The 14975-nt window shown below is 30.4% G+C and overlaps 4 protein-coding genes across 6 annotated transcripts in view; 3 read left to right on the forward strand and 1 right to left on the reverse strand.

Annotated features, from left to right (window-relative positions):
* Positions 1 to 3120, reverse strand: part of LOC126776038 (transcription initiation factor IIA subunit 2) — a 61135-nt gene extending 58015 nt beyond the window's left edge. Inside the window, exons 1-4 of one of the 2 annotated variants that reach the window (XM_050498296.1) lie at positions 2901 to 3116; positions 2692 to 2819; positions 2512 to 2618; positions 1942 to 2111 (exon numbers count right to left, since the gene is read on the reverse strand). In XM_050498296.1, coding sequence (XP_050354253.1) covers positions 2092 to 2111; positions 2512 to 2618; positions 2692 to 2819; positions 2901 to 2972 — 327 coding nt within the window. In that variant the 5' untranslated portion in view covers positions 2973 to 3116 and the 3' untranslated portion in view covers positions 1942 to 2091. Of the gene's footprint in view, positions 1 to 1941; positions 2112 to 2463; positions 2619 to 2691; positions 2820 to 2900 lie in introns of those variants that run through there. The other variant, XM_050498295.1, reaches the window with a different exon arrangement.
* A 361-nt stretch (positions 3121 to 3481) lies between these two features.
* Positions 3482 to 11074, forward strand: LOC126776010 (complex I intermediate-associated protein 30, mitochondrial). 2 transcript variants are annotated; one of them, XM_050498261.1, is made up of 5 exons: positions 3482 to 3863; positions 8857 to 9074; positions 10286 to 10471; positions 10748 to 10892; positions 10970 to 11074. In XM_050498261.1, the coding sequence occupies exons 1-5, from the start codon at positions 3566 to 3568 to the stop codon at positions 11047 to 11049; spliced, it is 927 nt and encodes a 308-aa protein (XP_050354218.1). In that variant the 5' UTR covers positions 3482 to 3565; the 3' UTR covers positions 11050 to 11074. The 2 variants fall into 2 exon arrangements, with proteins under 2 accessions (XP_050354218.1, XP_050354219.1); XM_050498262.1 differs by having other exon boundaries at positions 10748 to 10888.
* LOC126775972 (uncharacterized) lies at positions 6148 to 8510 on the forward strand. The gene has a single exon (XM_050498209.1). The coding sequence runs from the start codon at positions 6426 to 6428 to the stop codon at positions 8001 to 8003; it is 1578 nt and encodes a 525-aa protein (XP_050354166.1). The 5' UTR covers positions 6148 to 6425; the 3' UTR covers positions 8004 to 8510.
* An 864-nt stretch (positions 11075 to 11938) lies between the features above and the next one.
* Positions 11939 to 14897, forward strand: LOC126776008 (transforming acidic coiled-coil-containing protein 3-like). Its single transcript, XM_050498259.1, has 2 exons — positions 11939 to 12172; positions 12301 to 14897. The coding sequence occupies exon 2, from the start codon at positions 12385 to 12387 to the stop codon at positions 13351 to 13353; it is 969 nt and encodes a 322-aa protein (XP_050354216.1). The 5' UTR covers positions 11939 to 12172; positions 12301 to 12384; the 3' UTR covers positions 13354 to 14897.
* The last annotated feature ends 78 nt before the right edge of the window (positions 14898 to 14975 follow it).

The following is a 14975-nucleotide window of genomic DNA, read 5'->3' on the forward strand; positions in this document are numbered from 1 at the left end:
AGGTTGTGGAGCTTATTCCACCACGCTGCTCCAATGCGGGTTGGTAGAATACACATGTGGCAGAATTTCAATGAAATTAGACACATGCAGGTTTCCTCACGATGTTTTCCTTCACCGTTAAGCACGAGATGAATTATAATCACAAATTAAGCACATGAAAATACAGTGGTGCTTGCCCGGGTTTGAACCCACGATCATTGGATAAGATTCACGCGTTCTAACCACTGGGCCATCTCGGCTTGTTGTATTGCACAGAGCCGAGGCAAATGTCTTGAGAAGAGAAAGGCCTATATCCAACAGTGGGATAAAGAAGGCTGTGGATGTTAATGATGAAGTAAAGGATTTATCAAATAGCTGTACTTAATCCGTGTATTTGCGATAAGACTAGTCTATCGACAATCATGCAAAGTTTTCACAGATACCCTCTCCGAAATTGTATTTTTCTAACATTTAAAAATATTATGTATATATAATGCTTTGCCGCGCCGCTTGGAAATTGTTGTAGTAATATTATGTTCTCATGTTAGTGAATGTGTTTCTTGATGAGAATAAAGTTTCTTTAACCCCAAAAAAAATTTTTAAAGGGTTTTTATTCACACGTAAATATTTTAAATCATATAACCACTTGTGACCAAGGACACTGCAGTGTTAGAAAAGTCTGGACTGATAAAAAAATGACAAAATATGTTGTTTAATTCAATTTGTAACAATTCCGAAACCTAATAAATCATTACCCTAAATATTTTTTGTTTGCGTCTCGCGACACCATGTGTATAACACGTGTTTGTGGCCCTTATAAAAGGTTGAGTAAGGGTCCGTTCACACAGACCGGCTCGGAGAGGAGAGCAGATTTTTATCACGTTGGAAACAGTGTTTTGAGTGATTGTAGTAAAGTTTATTTTTGCATTTGCACCTTTTTTGTCATTAAAAATGCCTGAACGCGCTTCGTGTGAAGTAATAAAAGGAGCCGACCGGCTCCGCTTGCGTGCTCTTTCTCGCTCGCACCCGCTTTCAGATCTCTTCCAGCCGGTCGATGTGAAATAGTTGGCGGCTCCGCTCCGGCCAATTCCAAGCGTATACGACCCGGTCTGTGTGAAAAGAAAAAAGCAGGCCGATGCTCTCCGAGCCGGTCTGTGTGAACGGACCCTAAGGCTGGCTTAAACCAATATATGAAGGTAATACTCAATTACAAAATTTAAAAAATCATAACACACAATCCTAAAATGATTAAGCGATGCTACAAAAAAATTACAGCAGTTATAGTTATAGTTAGCATCTATCTACTATTTCATTTAACAACTAACACAGCTTGTGATATTTGTAGTGCGATTTATACGGAATCTAGATTGAATATAAATTCTAATATAATAATATTATATTTAAATATTGATCTTTGACTATCTATAATTCTATAAAAGGTTTTTTTCTTATATGACACGTAATTCGAATGATCATCACCTTAATAAAAAAGAACACTAAAACCTCTATATTAAACATAGGTGACCACACTTGAAAATGAAGCAATACTTTTTTTATCATAGATTAAGATTGCAACTATAAAGTACATCTTTTATGATGGTGACATACATTATTAAATGTTGTTATTTATCAAGGAATCCATAAAATACTATATATTATAAAATAATAACTTTGGAAAGACAGTTTCCCAATAACATTCTGCAAGATTTTGATGCATCCATTCCATGGGCAAATTACACTTGACCAAAACATTTATATGCATAATGTAAGATTGAATGATACTAAAGATTGTTATTTAGTAAATACAACTCATATTAAGTATGATTTAAGATTTTTTAAAAAGTGTACTTTATTTTAGCCATGTTAAGCCATTGTTATCCTGATGTTTTAAGATATTTCCATACTCTCCATACAAGGCAGTTAAAAAAAAAACAGAACACTGTATAATAAAGAATAAAAAAGGTTTCAACAATTTACTGTTTAATTCTATTAGTGGAAAAATATTTCATAAACAAAAATCATTTAACAAAACATTTTTTGAGTACAGCAATTAATAATTTAGAAACAGCAAACAGTAATTTTTTTGAAAATAATTAGAACTAACTCTTCTCATTACCTTCGATCATCAACATCTGAAAATATTAAAAGGTCAATTAGTTTTAAAAGAGCAAGAAATTTGTTGCCATAATTTATAATAAGAGGAGATTGAAAACATTTAAGTCATTTTTTACAAGATTTAGCTTCACATTATAGAATGTGGATATAAACTGGCAACTGAATTTTTAACTTTCCTCCCAAACCAATGAGACTAAATTTTGCACACATTTTTGGTATTTGTGACACAAAACTCAACTATATTAAATGATAATTATCTAAATACATAGATTAAATAAATGTTAGTTTTTAAAATAGTATTATTAACAAAAAATACAGGATCCATAGAAGGAGTCAAACTAGAGACTACTAAACATTCATTTCTGTTACTACCAGTAGCATAAAAGTATATATAGTATAAATACATGCAATACTTACTTTTACCATCACAAGCAACAATTTTTACTTTATCCACCTTAGCAACTTCTTGAACTTCCCTAAACTCTACATCATTTAACATAAATGTCCATACATTATCACAAAACCTGAAAAATAGAAATTTATTTTGAACTTTCACAAATGATAATTTCGAATTTAAACCTTTGATATCGTATATACCTATAAGTATTTAGCTTTCCTGCCTTAAAAGTTAGTCTAGACTTTACTCTGTTGGATAAGGCTTGATTTATAGATCTATCGAACTGTAACATGACTTTTAAAGCCAGTGAGTGTGTTATTTGACCATACTGAAAACAAATCGAATAATAAATTAGTATAATTTTATTAAAACAAATACAATTTGACATACAAATAATGTTTTTGTGTACCTGTATTAATTCCTCAAGGCTTTCCTGTAATGTATTTCCAATTGTCGTATTTCTATACAGTTGATATGACATAACTGCTTAATTAATTTATGCGGTTTACAAAACTATTTATTATTTTAAATCTTATTGTAATACTATTTGCAAGCGCAGTTCTTGTACTTGCAATTTCATCAAATAATCAAAACGGATGCAAAATATCACAGGTAATGTAATAAACAGTTGACGAGCACGAGCAGTCAACAGAGTATATAACCACTGGAACAGTCTATACTTATTAGTGTTACCATTTAACACAGATCACATTTTAATATTAAGTTACAATTTGATCAATTGTTTGACTTTGATCGCCACAAAAGCAGCGATAATAACGTTTCAGTGCAGTCAACTCCAGGGTTGAAATAATGAACTTGACTCAAGCATTTATAATAATTGCGATATTGCTGCAGTATCATATTTTAGCAAATGTACAATAATAAGCATTTGAAAAAAAAAGTGACAACACCGCGGTAGCCGTTCCTCAAACTACAGCTGGCTTTTGACATCTGACATAAATATTTTATTAAAATGACAATTATCTTGTAAACATTAAAAGAGGTTATATAAATTGATTACAATTAAAGATGAATTGAATTACAATTAATTTAAAATTTAATCATTTGTACAAAATGGCACTATTTAAAAGCTTGAAATTAAATACTTTTCAAATGTATCGTTTCTCCGTTACATTATGTTTGAATCAAAAGGATGCATGTTTATTGAAAATTTCTTCTTTTATAAATAGAATTCCGCAACGTCAATTGTTTTGGGAAAGGGATAGGAAAGGAGGTTATAACAGTAAAGAACAACCTGGTAAAATCCAACATATTAAAGATGGATTCAAAGAGCTTAAAACAGAATTTAAATTGTTTACTCAAGAAGTTAAAGAGTTCATAGCAGCGGATCCATTGCTTATTGCACGACCAGGTAAGATCAAATTCGAATACTTTACTTTCTTCAATTGCGGTCTTTTCCTTATTTATTCGGTGTTATATTTCTCAGAGGTTGAATTTATAAAAAAGTTATTTTCATTCTTATAAGAGATGTTTACCCGCCAATCTTTAACTACATGTTTTAAAGAAAATAACAACATTGAGTATGTAGTTATTTTCTTTAAATAACAGCTATTAAAAATGTTAGTGTAATAATATTATTTATTATATTGTTATGAGCTTTTTTTTTATATAGAATAGGAAGGCGAACGAGCATATGGGCCACCTGATGGTAAGTGGTCACCAAACACCCTTAGACAATGACACATTGTAAGAAATGTCAACCATCGCTTACATAGCCAATGCGCCACCAACCTTGGGAATTAAGATGTTATATCCCTTGTGCCTGTAATTACACTGGCTCACTCACCCTTCAAACCGGAACACAACAATAACAAGTACTGTTGTTTTGCGGTGGAATATCTGATGAGTGGGTGGTACTTATCCAGACGAGCTTGCACAAAGCCCTACCACCAGTAAAGAGCTTGCGGGTAATTAAATGCCATTGGTAAAAAAAATATGATGTCAATATACCAAATCGCTAAGTCATTTATAGATATTATAGTCTTCGCTATAGACATACAAACAAATATTGTATAATAAGGCACTAAAAAATGTCTTGAGTTCATATATTCCCTTCACCAAGATTTCTATAGTAGAGGTATCAATGAACTTTCATTAAAATAGTAAAAGTGCATCATCCTAATGGTTAATATTTCAATTTTCAAATGTTAATTCAACTTTCTAGCATAGGCATTTAAAAAAGCTAGACAATGGATCTTGATACTGTGCAATGAATATTGAAACAATTTTCATTCTGCAAAAACAGCTCCTCAATCTATTTATAATCTTGGAGCTTAAGACTCCCATCGGTATGTTTATAGTAATATTATGTATGTTTAGGAAAGAATTATTGTTATAATTATAGTATAAACATGAGAAATTTTGCAAAGTCAATATGTCATTCTTGGAATATGGTATTTGTTTCTGTATTAAGATCCTAAATATTTTTAACTACTAATAATTTTCATGACAGAAACCATTCATAAATAAAAATTAAAAACGTTGATAAATAAATACCCAATAAAAGTCTGACTGTGAGACTGTGCATCTTTCATTTAAAGACTTCAATAAAATGACAAAATATTGTATTCATTACCTACCTAAAACAACAAAATATTTTACTTTGTGGTAGGGTTTTGTGCAAGCTCATCTGGGTAGGTATCTACCGCAAAACAGCAGTACTCAATATTGTTGTGTTGCGATTTGAAGGGTGGTGAGTACTTACAGACACAAGGGACATATGGGACAAGGGACATCTTAGTTTCCACGGTTGGTGGCGCATTGGCAATGCTAATGTTTATGGGTGTTGGTGACCACTTACCATCAAGTTGTCCATATGCTCAGCACCTCGGTAGGTGGATTCAATAAAAAATAAAAAAAAAACTTATTTAGAAAATCCTAAGACTTCTCAAAAGTTCAAAATAGCTACAAGTAGTAAAAAACTTGTTTGTTCATATAAAGTATTAAGAACACTCATATATTTCTGAACTATAATCAAGATAATATTATCCATACAAGTTCATATATTAAGCGAAAAACTAAATAACATTATTAAATAGTATTTAATAAATGATTTTCAGCTATAAATTTATTTATACTTTATACATATATTAATTTTTTGGCGTTTTTTTTTTGTGAAATATATATATATAAAAATTCCAAAATAAATAAATATATATATATATATTTATATATATATATATATATATTACATATAAGTAAGTCGTATTTTCACACTTGTTATCTACTTTAAAAAAATAGTTAAATTTTACACTAGATACGAATTAAAACTGCGCCGTACAGTGACAGTAATTCGAATTCCATACAAATTGCAGTTAACAATGCCACGGTATAAAACGCCATCGAAATTGGAAACCTCGCACTAGACACATGCTATATGTAACTGTAGAGTAGAAGTATAATTTTGATATATACTTAGCCATTTATATAATATAGTGAGGAACTATTGTCGGAAACATGGATCAGCTGTCTCACTTGACTTCATTTTTCATAGTACCTGCATTTTATTAACATAAAAGTACCAAATTTAAATTGTATTACATCTGTTGCCCTAATTTTAATATTTATCATTAGGACTCATAAAACATGGCTACTGGCTAGTAATAATAAAATTAATAAATTATGCCGTCCTTCTCTTTTTGAATTTGATATATAAATTATCAAAGCTGTCACTTTAAAAATTATAGGTTGTAGACATAATCTGTATTCTCATCATCAGTTTCAAAACTTTCCGTTATTTCTCAACAACGGCTGGATAGTATATTTTATAAATATAGATAGCTATTGTTTTGCTTTTAATACTACCCGTGATTAAAAGTTAAGGGATTGAGAACTTCAAATAATTCCAAATCATATTAAATGTTTTATTAAGTTGTTTTTGACATAAGAACAAACCGCCGACCTAATAGATCGAATGTTTACTAATATTTCTTCCTTTAATTCGTCGAACTTTAAAAATGATAAATGTGGTTTAAACAATATATACTATAACTATAATAGTCGTTCCAATCGCGAAATAAAAAACAGTGAAATAAAAACTGAAAATATGCTGTCGTCACGAGTTAGTACTATTGCTTCTGATGAAAGCTTTATCACTCCTGTTTCATCAGTGGATGATCTTATGGCACTATCACCCAAAAAATCAAGAGAAATCTCTGATCAAACTAATGTTACGAGTGACTTTCTCACAGGTAGCGATTTTGATAGTATATGTGATATAACTATGCAAGAAGTACCAATTTGCGATGATATGTTTATGGATGCTCACAGCTTAGATTACCTCGTTAAATGTGCAGAAACAAATAGAAATCAAACTTTGATCGATAGAGGAAAAGAAAGTTTATTTGTGAAATTTGATCCACTTTATGCGAAGAAAATGATGCAAGATGCATCTGATAATGCTCAAAACTCACAAACAGATTCTTCTGAATGTGATATTGGCTATGAGACTAGCAGTACAACATCAGTTTTAACTGAAAATGTTACTGAAACTCATAAACACACTTCGTCAACAGCTTCAATGATTTCTAAGAACGGAAAAGATAAACCAACTCAGGTCGTGCCACCTGTTGTAAGCAGTGATGTTCCAAAGCCTAGTACAACACAGACTAAACCAATACCAGCTCTAGTGCGAAGTGTTTCTGCCATACTTACACCAAGCCAAGTAGCAACAGACAGACTTATAAATTTTGCTGGCAACACCCCTCCAACAGCTGCTCCAAGAAGTCCACGTCGTCCACAGTATGGGGCAGAAGTTGATCGTCTCCAGTCATTAAGAATTATTTTACAGAATCAGGATCAAGAGGTCTTGCTTTTAAGACAGGAAAACAGAGAGTTAAAATCGTCTTTACAAGATATTGAACACAAATTTTCCCGCACAAAAGAAGATCTAGAAAGTAAAATAAAAAAATTAACTGATGAAAAAGATATGTTACAAGAAAAAGAAAGTAGATTGGTTCAGCAAGTTAATGACAAAACGATAAATAATAAACAAATGTGTATTGTGATGGAGGAATATGAAAAAACCATTTCTTCTATAATTGGTGAGCAACAAAAAGAAAGAATATTGTCACAGGAAAACTTAGAAAAACTAACATTAGAAAGAGATCAAGCACTTAATCATCTCTCAAGTATGGAAAGCTCTTTTAATGATTTGTTAACAAAGTATGAGAAGTGTAAGACTTTGATCCTGGATTCTAAAGAGAGGGAAAGAGTTCTTAATCTGAAAATAGTCGAGTATGAGGCAGGATTGGAGAAATATGAAATACTGTATAATAATCTTAAGCAGGTTACGGCGGATAATTTAGATAAAGCAAATGAAACACTGGAAAATATTAAAAAGGCTCACAATGTTGAAATCACAAAATTAAATGCTACAATTAAAAAACATGATATTATGATATCCTCTCTTCAAGAGTCATTGATACAAAAAACAAGAGATAATGAGGAATTGACTAGAATATGTGATCAACTTATCAATGAAGTTCGCTAACTATCAACAGCTCAAGATATGATTTGTATTTTAACATAAACCCTGTTTTCTAAGAAGTTTCTAAGAATAATTATTAATAATAACTTATTCTTGCATTTTTAGTAGTAGCACTTGTTTGCTCTAGAGATAGCATTGTGATTCCTATAAACATTTTTTTGCACTTATAATTTTATTTGGTAACAATTACTTATGCTATGTTAAATTAAGAAAGAAAATAATTGTTGAGATGTCTAATGATACAATAAGATTGATTTATATAGTTTTAATTCATTTAAGACGTTTTATTGACAAACAAGAGCCATAGAAGTGAATTTGACTTTGTTTTATTTAAAATTATTGTGGTGGTGCTTTTTAGGTTTTTTTTTAATATTATTAGAACTGTTATGTTCATTTAGTTGTATAAAATATTTTGCTTTGCTGAATCTCATAAGTTTTGTTAAGAAATTATTTTTTAACTTTTAAATTTATTAATTTGTATTATTAACTCTTTATTGACACTTAAATTGCTAACTATTGTGACATAAAGATATATGTAGAAAATGTTAGTTTCATTTGTCTTAAATTAATTCATGAATATTACTTCCGTACCCATATTTACTGAATATTTAATTTTAAAAATGTTTAGAACACAAACTCTTAATGCAACAATTTATCTTAATTTTAATAATTTGTTGTAAATTACATTATAATATGATTAATAATAATGTAAGTAATACTTTTTGTTGTTGCTGTCTCTTTTATACATGTTCTAATGTTCATGTTAAAGATCAACATGTATTCCAATTTGCTAGGTGTATTTTAAATTAGATCATATTGTACTTTTCCTTTTAATCTAGAAAGTATATTTTTCCAGGTGAAACAGATCTGATATGGTGTTTTAATGATCCCAGTGTCATAAACAACTTTGTTACAACTTGTGATAGTGACCACAATCAAGGATATAGTTCTTGTGGATTTGACCCAAGCCCAGCGGGTAGAGCGCTATTTCATGGCTATCTGGACACTAGAGTACCAAAAGATGGACGAGTTAAAAAAGCAGGTTATTGTTCTTTTCGCTCTAAACGAATAAGGGTTAGTATATTTTATTTCAGTGGAAATAAATTAGCCAAGCTACTATCTAGGGATTTTTTTTAACTAATTCCACTGCTTCATTTTTGTAAATGAAGCAGTTTAAATGAACACTTATTAGTAATTTTTTATTTTTACATTAGCTAGCTTTTTGTAAAACCTACTGACAAGTTGTTAATTAATAAAATTAACCAATTTATTCGTTTGTCAAGCGCATCATTAATTAAGAGGCATGCATATTATGGTGTAGATGTGGGTAGTATGGGTTAAGGTATGTGCGCAAAGACAAGTGCACTTTATACCCTAAAACCGGGTCCCTAAGTCTTTACTTTAAAAAATGGGTTTTTAGAGTGAGGGTATAAATGGAAGGGCAAATCGGACACGACTTAACACTTGTTAAAAAACTTATAACATTCACACAAGGGTATTTTTTTTGTTTTGGATTAATGTGATTATTATCTACTAATGATGGCTTATACAAAAGCCAGTCGCCCGAGATTAAATTTGCAATTATTATTTATCATGATTATATGTCGGGCCGTTGACGTGGTTGATAGATACACTTGCCTATCTCGCCGAAGGTTATGGGTTCGATTCCCAGGACAGACATTTGTGGGCATGAACATGTCTGTTTGTCCCGAGTCTGGGTGTAATTATCAGTATAAGTATGTGTTTACAAAAGAAAAGTAGTATATGTAGTATATCAGTTGTCTGGTTTCCATAGTACAAGCTCTGCTTAGTTTACTTAGGATCAGAGATGTGTTAAGAAAAAAGTCAAATAGAATATTCCTATATCATCTACTTGTAAAATTTTATTCTGTTTTATATTTTCATTTTAATATCCCTCTCATTGTATGGCTTACAAGTTGCTTTTGATTGGTCCTTTTTATTACAAAAGAAGAAAAAAGAAAGCAGTGAAGAAATACATAATAGTAAAAGTAACACAGTCCATATATGTCCCAAAGGCTTCCGCTCATAAAAGTGTTTTACATATATCTAACAGTCCATGCATGGATTTAAAACAATGTTTCATTATACCGCCTTGCTAGATTATAAATAGAAATTAAGCACATAACAACTCAAGTGGCGTATTCTCGGATTTGAAACTGCAAAATTCGGACAAGACCCATGGTTCATTAACATCGTGGAATGACCAATGATTATTTATTTCTACGAATAAAAACCTTGTAGTTAATATCGGAATATGTTTACAGAAATCATTTAAACGAGAATCAACTTTTAATTGGAATATATATAATACGATTGTCCTGAAAGTAAGAGGCGATGGGAGATCGTATTTGTTAAATATATCTTGCGAGGGATATTATGACATCACGTGGAACGACATATATCATTATGTCCTCTACACCAGAGGAGGTCCTTATTGGCAAATTGCTAAGGTAAGTCGTTAACCTACCTACTGAGATATATGAATAGATCATAATTTATTCAGTTTTACGATTATGTGATATACAATTCAAACAATATAGTTTGAAAACTCTACGTAACAACAATAAAAATATTCATTATTGTTAATGTTATCGCGAGTTTAAAAAAAAAACGTATTTCAATAACTTTTACAGTTATTTTGGGTCGTCATCAGCACTTGCGGTTTTATAATTGGTTAGAAGACGTCTGTATATTGTTTTTTAATCCTATTTCGCGTAAATTTTCAGATTCCATTTTCAAAATTCATCTTGGGATCAAAGGGCAGAATACAAGACAAGCAAATGAGAGTGCGATTAGACAGAGTGACTCACTTTGGTATATCTTGCGGAGATAAAATCAATGGGGTATTTAATCTGGAAATTGAATACGTTGGTAAATATTTGCTTAAAAAAACCAATAATATAATGTGATTTGTTGTATAATTTTCATGAAAATATTTTTATTTCCAGGCTTAGAATATGATCCGACGCACGATGAAGATTTTGCGTATGAAATGTATAAAACAGATAGATATATAGTTGGTGTTTAAAACATTAAATTATTAAATTACTTAATTATTCTTTTTTTAATACAAACTACTCTCATGTTTCTGCCTACATAGTAGGTTAAAGCAAATGTATAGTAATGCGCTGAATGGTCGATATTTGATACCTAAGCCAAAAAGAGTATAATATTATTACATAATAAAAAAAAATGTTTCTTTATAGTTTTTGTTCAATTATGATATTTAGTGATGATAATTACATAGTAAAAATCCTAATAAAATGTTTAAGGGATCGCCACAATATGTTAATTTTCAAAATATAAAAACAATGGCCAAGCAATGCTTTGTTTTTTACTTTACTAAATCACTGTTCTAAAACTATTATTTACTTTAACAATTATTTAAATAATAGATAGAAATTATTTAATTCACCGGGCAAACGACAGCTTATACTTTTTAATAAAAATGATGTCCTCCGGAGCAATTTCAGCCACTGCGGTCAATCTCAAGAGAGATTAGCCAACTGCGCAGGACATATAGTGTATAAGTGTGTACGCAAACCAACTCATAATCCGATGGGACGGCAATTCAACACGACAGAAAACAGTTCAGACGCAGGAACAATGGCTTTACGTGCTCTCCAAGGTACGGGAGTGTACAGACTCCGGGCTGCTAGCTACTTACTGAGAATTTTCGACAGAAAAACCCAATAACTTTTTAATGGCCCGACCTGGGATTTCTAGCCACGAGACAGTCAAGTAGTATTTATTTATTATATTGTTCTTATTCCAACTCAAAAAAGGAAAACTAAGTATTTAATATTATTATTTTCGTGGCTGAATTTTAAATAATATCTGGATTATTGTTTTATTGCTTATCTGTGTTTACTACATTTTATTATTATCTGTGAAATATTCTGAATTCTGATGTCATCCATCCGTCGACCATTTAGCGAAAAGTCGTAATTTTTACCAAATAAAGTAAAATAGTGAATCAGTTTTAATAAAGTGAACAACTGTGAAAATTATGAAAAAAAAACAGTCAGCAATAAAAACAAATGAGTTAATGCATACATTAATGGAATAACGTATTCATATTATGAATTCTTAATTCCATGCGTGGGATGTTTACAAAAATTTTGTAGTTTTAATAAAATTCCGAGCAATAGGTGAGCTTCATTAATCTTGATTTTATTTGTTATACATTTTTTATATTTATTAAAGCATATTATTGATACATATGTTTTCAGTAACAATATCACTGTCCTTGGAAAAGTAATAATTTATATGGTTTTAGGGAATATGTCAGCAGACAGAGTCCGAAAACTTTAGACTATAAATATAGTACAGTTAATTTTTTGTGTAGATTTTGTAAAGTACCATGTCAGGTACAGAGCAAAATATTGCGAACTCAATGCAACAATTATCTGTGCAACCAAGTAATAGTGGCCATACAGAGAAACCTACCCAAGTTGTAACTCCCGCAGTAAACAGAAGTCAGCCTTCAGCAGTAAAAGTTACGCCAGTTAAGTCTAATACAATTTCACCTGCTATTGCTACCATTGATAGACTTTTAAACTTGGGTGCTAGCCTTCCACCTCCACCACCCGTCATAACTAGACCATCAGATATGGACCCACACACATTGGAACAGCTGAGAGCTGTTAAAGAAATGCTGACAGCACAAGAAGAAGAAGCTCAAAATCTAAGAGACCTTAATAGAGATTTACGTGAGCGATTAGAGGATTGTGAAACAAAAATAAAAAAACTTACAGAGCAAAATGAGGAATATGCTGAGAAAGAAAAATCTCTCTCACAACGTGTTGCTGAAAAAGTCAGAAACAATAAACAGATGAGTGTGGTGATGGAAGAGTATGAGCGCACAATATCATCACTTATAGGGGAAAGGGAAACTGAAGCTAAAAGATGGACTGAGGAAAGATCTACTCTACTGAGAGAGCGTGATGAGGCTGCTGCTCATTTGGCTTCTATGGAGCATGCATTCAACGATGTTCATACTAAATATGAGAGGTGTAAAGTTATTATTCAAGGGTACAAGAGTAATGAGGAGACCTTAAAGAGAACTGTGGAAGAAAATAATGATGCAATACAAAAACTAGAGGCCCGATACGAAACATTACGACAACATGCAATGCAGCAATTGAATAAAGCTAATGCAGAACTAGACTCTGTAAAGAAAACTCATCAGGCTGAGATTTTGAAACTTAATGCTATGCTTAAAAAGAGTGAGGTGCATGCTTCCTCCTTACAAGAATCGCTAGCTCAGAAAATTAAAGATAATGAGGAGCTTACAGCCATCTGTGATGAGTTAATAAATAAAGTGGGTTAACATGTCACAGTCTGCATTAACTGACTATACACGTAATCATTTTCATTTACTCAACTAACATTTAGATTATAACAGATCACATTAGAGTACACTAATAACCTCTCACATTCACTCTAATGTATAACATTACAAAATACTTCAAGCAAGCAAGTGCTGTTACCATTTCATAAAAAAATTATATTGTATTTAACTTATATTTTATAATTGTATGTGCAATCAAGTGTCAGTTTTATTATTGTACAATTATTGAAAATATCAAATAGAATTAATGTTTTTATGTTATGACATTATTATTTATAAACTTTGTGAATTGTGTTATCTCTTTGTATTAGAACTTTCAATTCACTCGGTGCTTTGCAAAATTCAACTAGCCTTTTACTGCTTGCTTAACATACTCCAGGTTATTTATTTAAAAAAAGTATTAATTAATAATCTATAAAAATAGTCGTTTTTTTGCATATATGTGACAATATATTGCATATAAGCCAAAGATTTTAAAGAATGTTGGCTCGTTAATGGTGCAAATTTCAGCTAGTTTTGGATTTTGTAATACAATTTTGATTTGTCTTTTTGTCAATAATGAAGGTAATTTATATATAGAATGTAATATTTTATATAAATTAAAAAAACGATTTTGTTGCAGATAAAAATAATTTATATTTTTAATACCTGCTGCCATAAGTGATTAATAAAAAATAAAATATTATATTTAAATTTGTAATATAAATAAGAGTAGTTTGTTATTTTTGTGCTTTCTAACTATTAACATTATTACTATTTTGTGTTATGGTCATTTTAAGTTTATAAAATATTAAGTTGGTAATACCTTACCCAGGCTCTAAATTTTTGCTTGTTTAATTGATCTAGTCTTACAACTAATTTTCTAAACCGTTTGTTATTATGCTTTCAAGAGATTATTGATGTCTTAAGTAATGTATTAATAGTGTTTCATAATATGTAATGAATATAGAATTTAATTATCTATACCTATTTTCCATATATCACCATAGCCCTTTCACATAGGCCTAAATTAGAAAAAAAAAGTATTCTAAAATTTTGTTCCTATTCTAATCTCCATGTGCGTAAGGTAGTTATACTGAAATGAAATCTTTATAATTATCCAGCAATAAAATAATAATTAATATACAAAAACTCTTTTTGGTTGTACAGCAAGTGTGCCTTTATGAAATTGTCTCACCATCCAGTCAGTCCAATATTAGTTTGTTACATAATAACTTGAAATTGGTAAAATTAAGACTATTAGTTTTAAATAGTAACAGTAGTGTCCAAGATATGGTTAGTAATATTATGTTTGTATTGACAATGCTAAAGTATTACAGCTTGTAATATCATGGCATTCTATATATTGTAGTGGAATGTCTAAATAATATTCAGTCATATTACTTATGTCTATTTTTTAATATAATTGTTATTAAAATTATTTTATACATTAACTATTGGCTAACAAACAATAACAAAATATTCCTTCCTTAACAACTGTCAACATTCCACATATTATTTTTGTAAACATTTTAAGGATACTTAATTTTTTTAAACTGTTTTTATATCAATCTCTCCATTATTTTGACAGTTTTTTTTTTGTAATCAATAGTTATGATTGT

Source organism: Nymphalis io, chromosome 19 (genome assembly GCF_905147045.1).
Source record: "Nymphalis io chromosome 19, ilAglIoxx1.1, whole genome shotgun sequence".
Classification (NCBI taxonomy): Eukaryota; Metazoa; Arthropoda; class Insecta; order Lepidoptera; family Nymphalidae; genus Nymphalis; species Nymphalis io.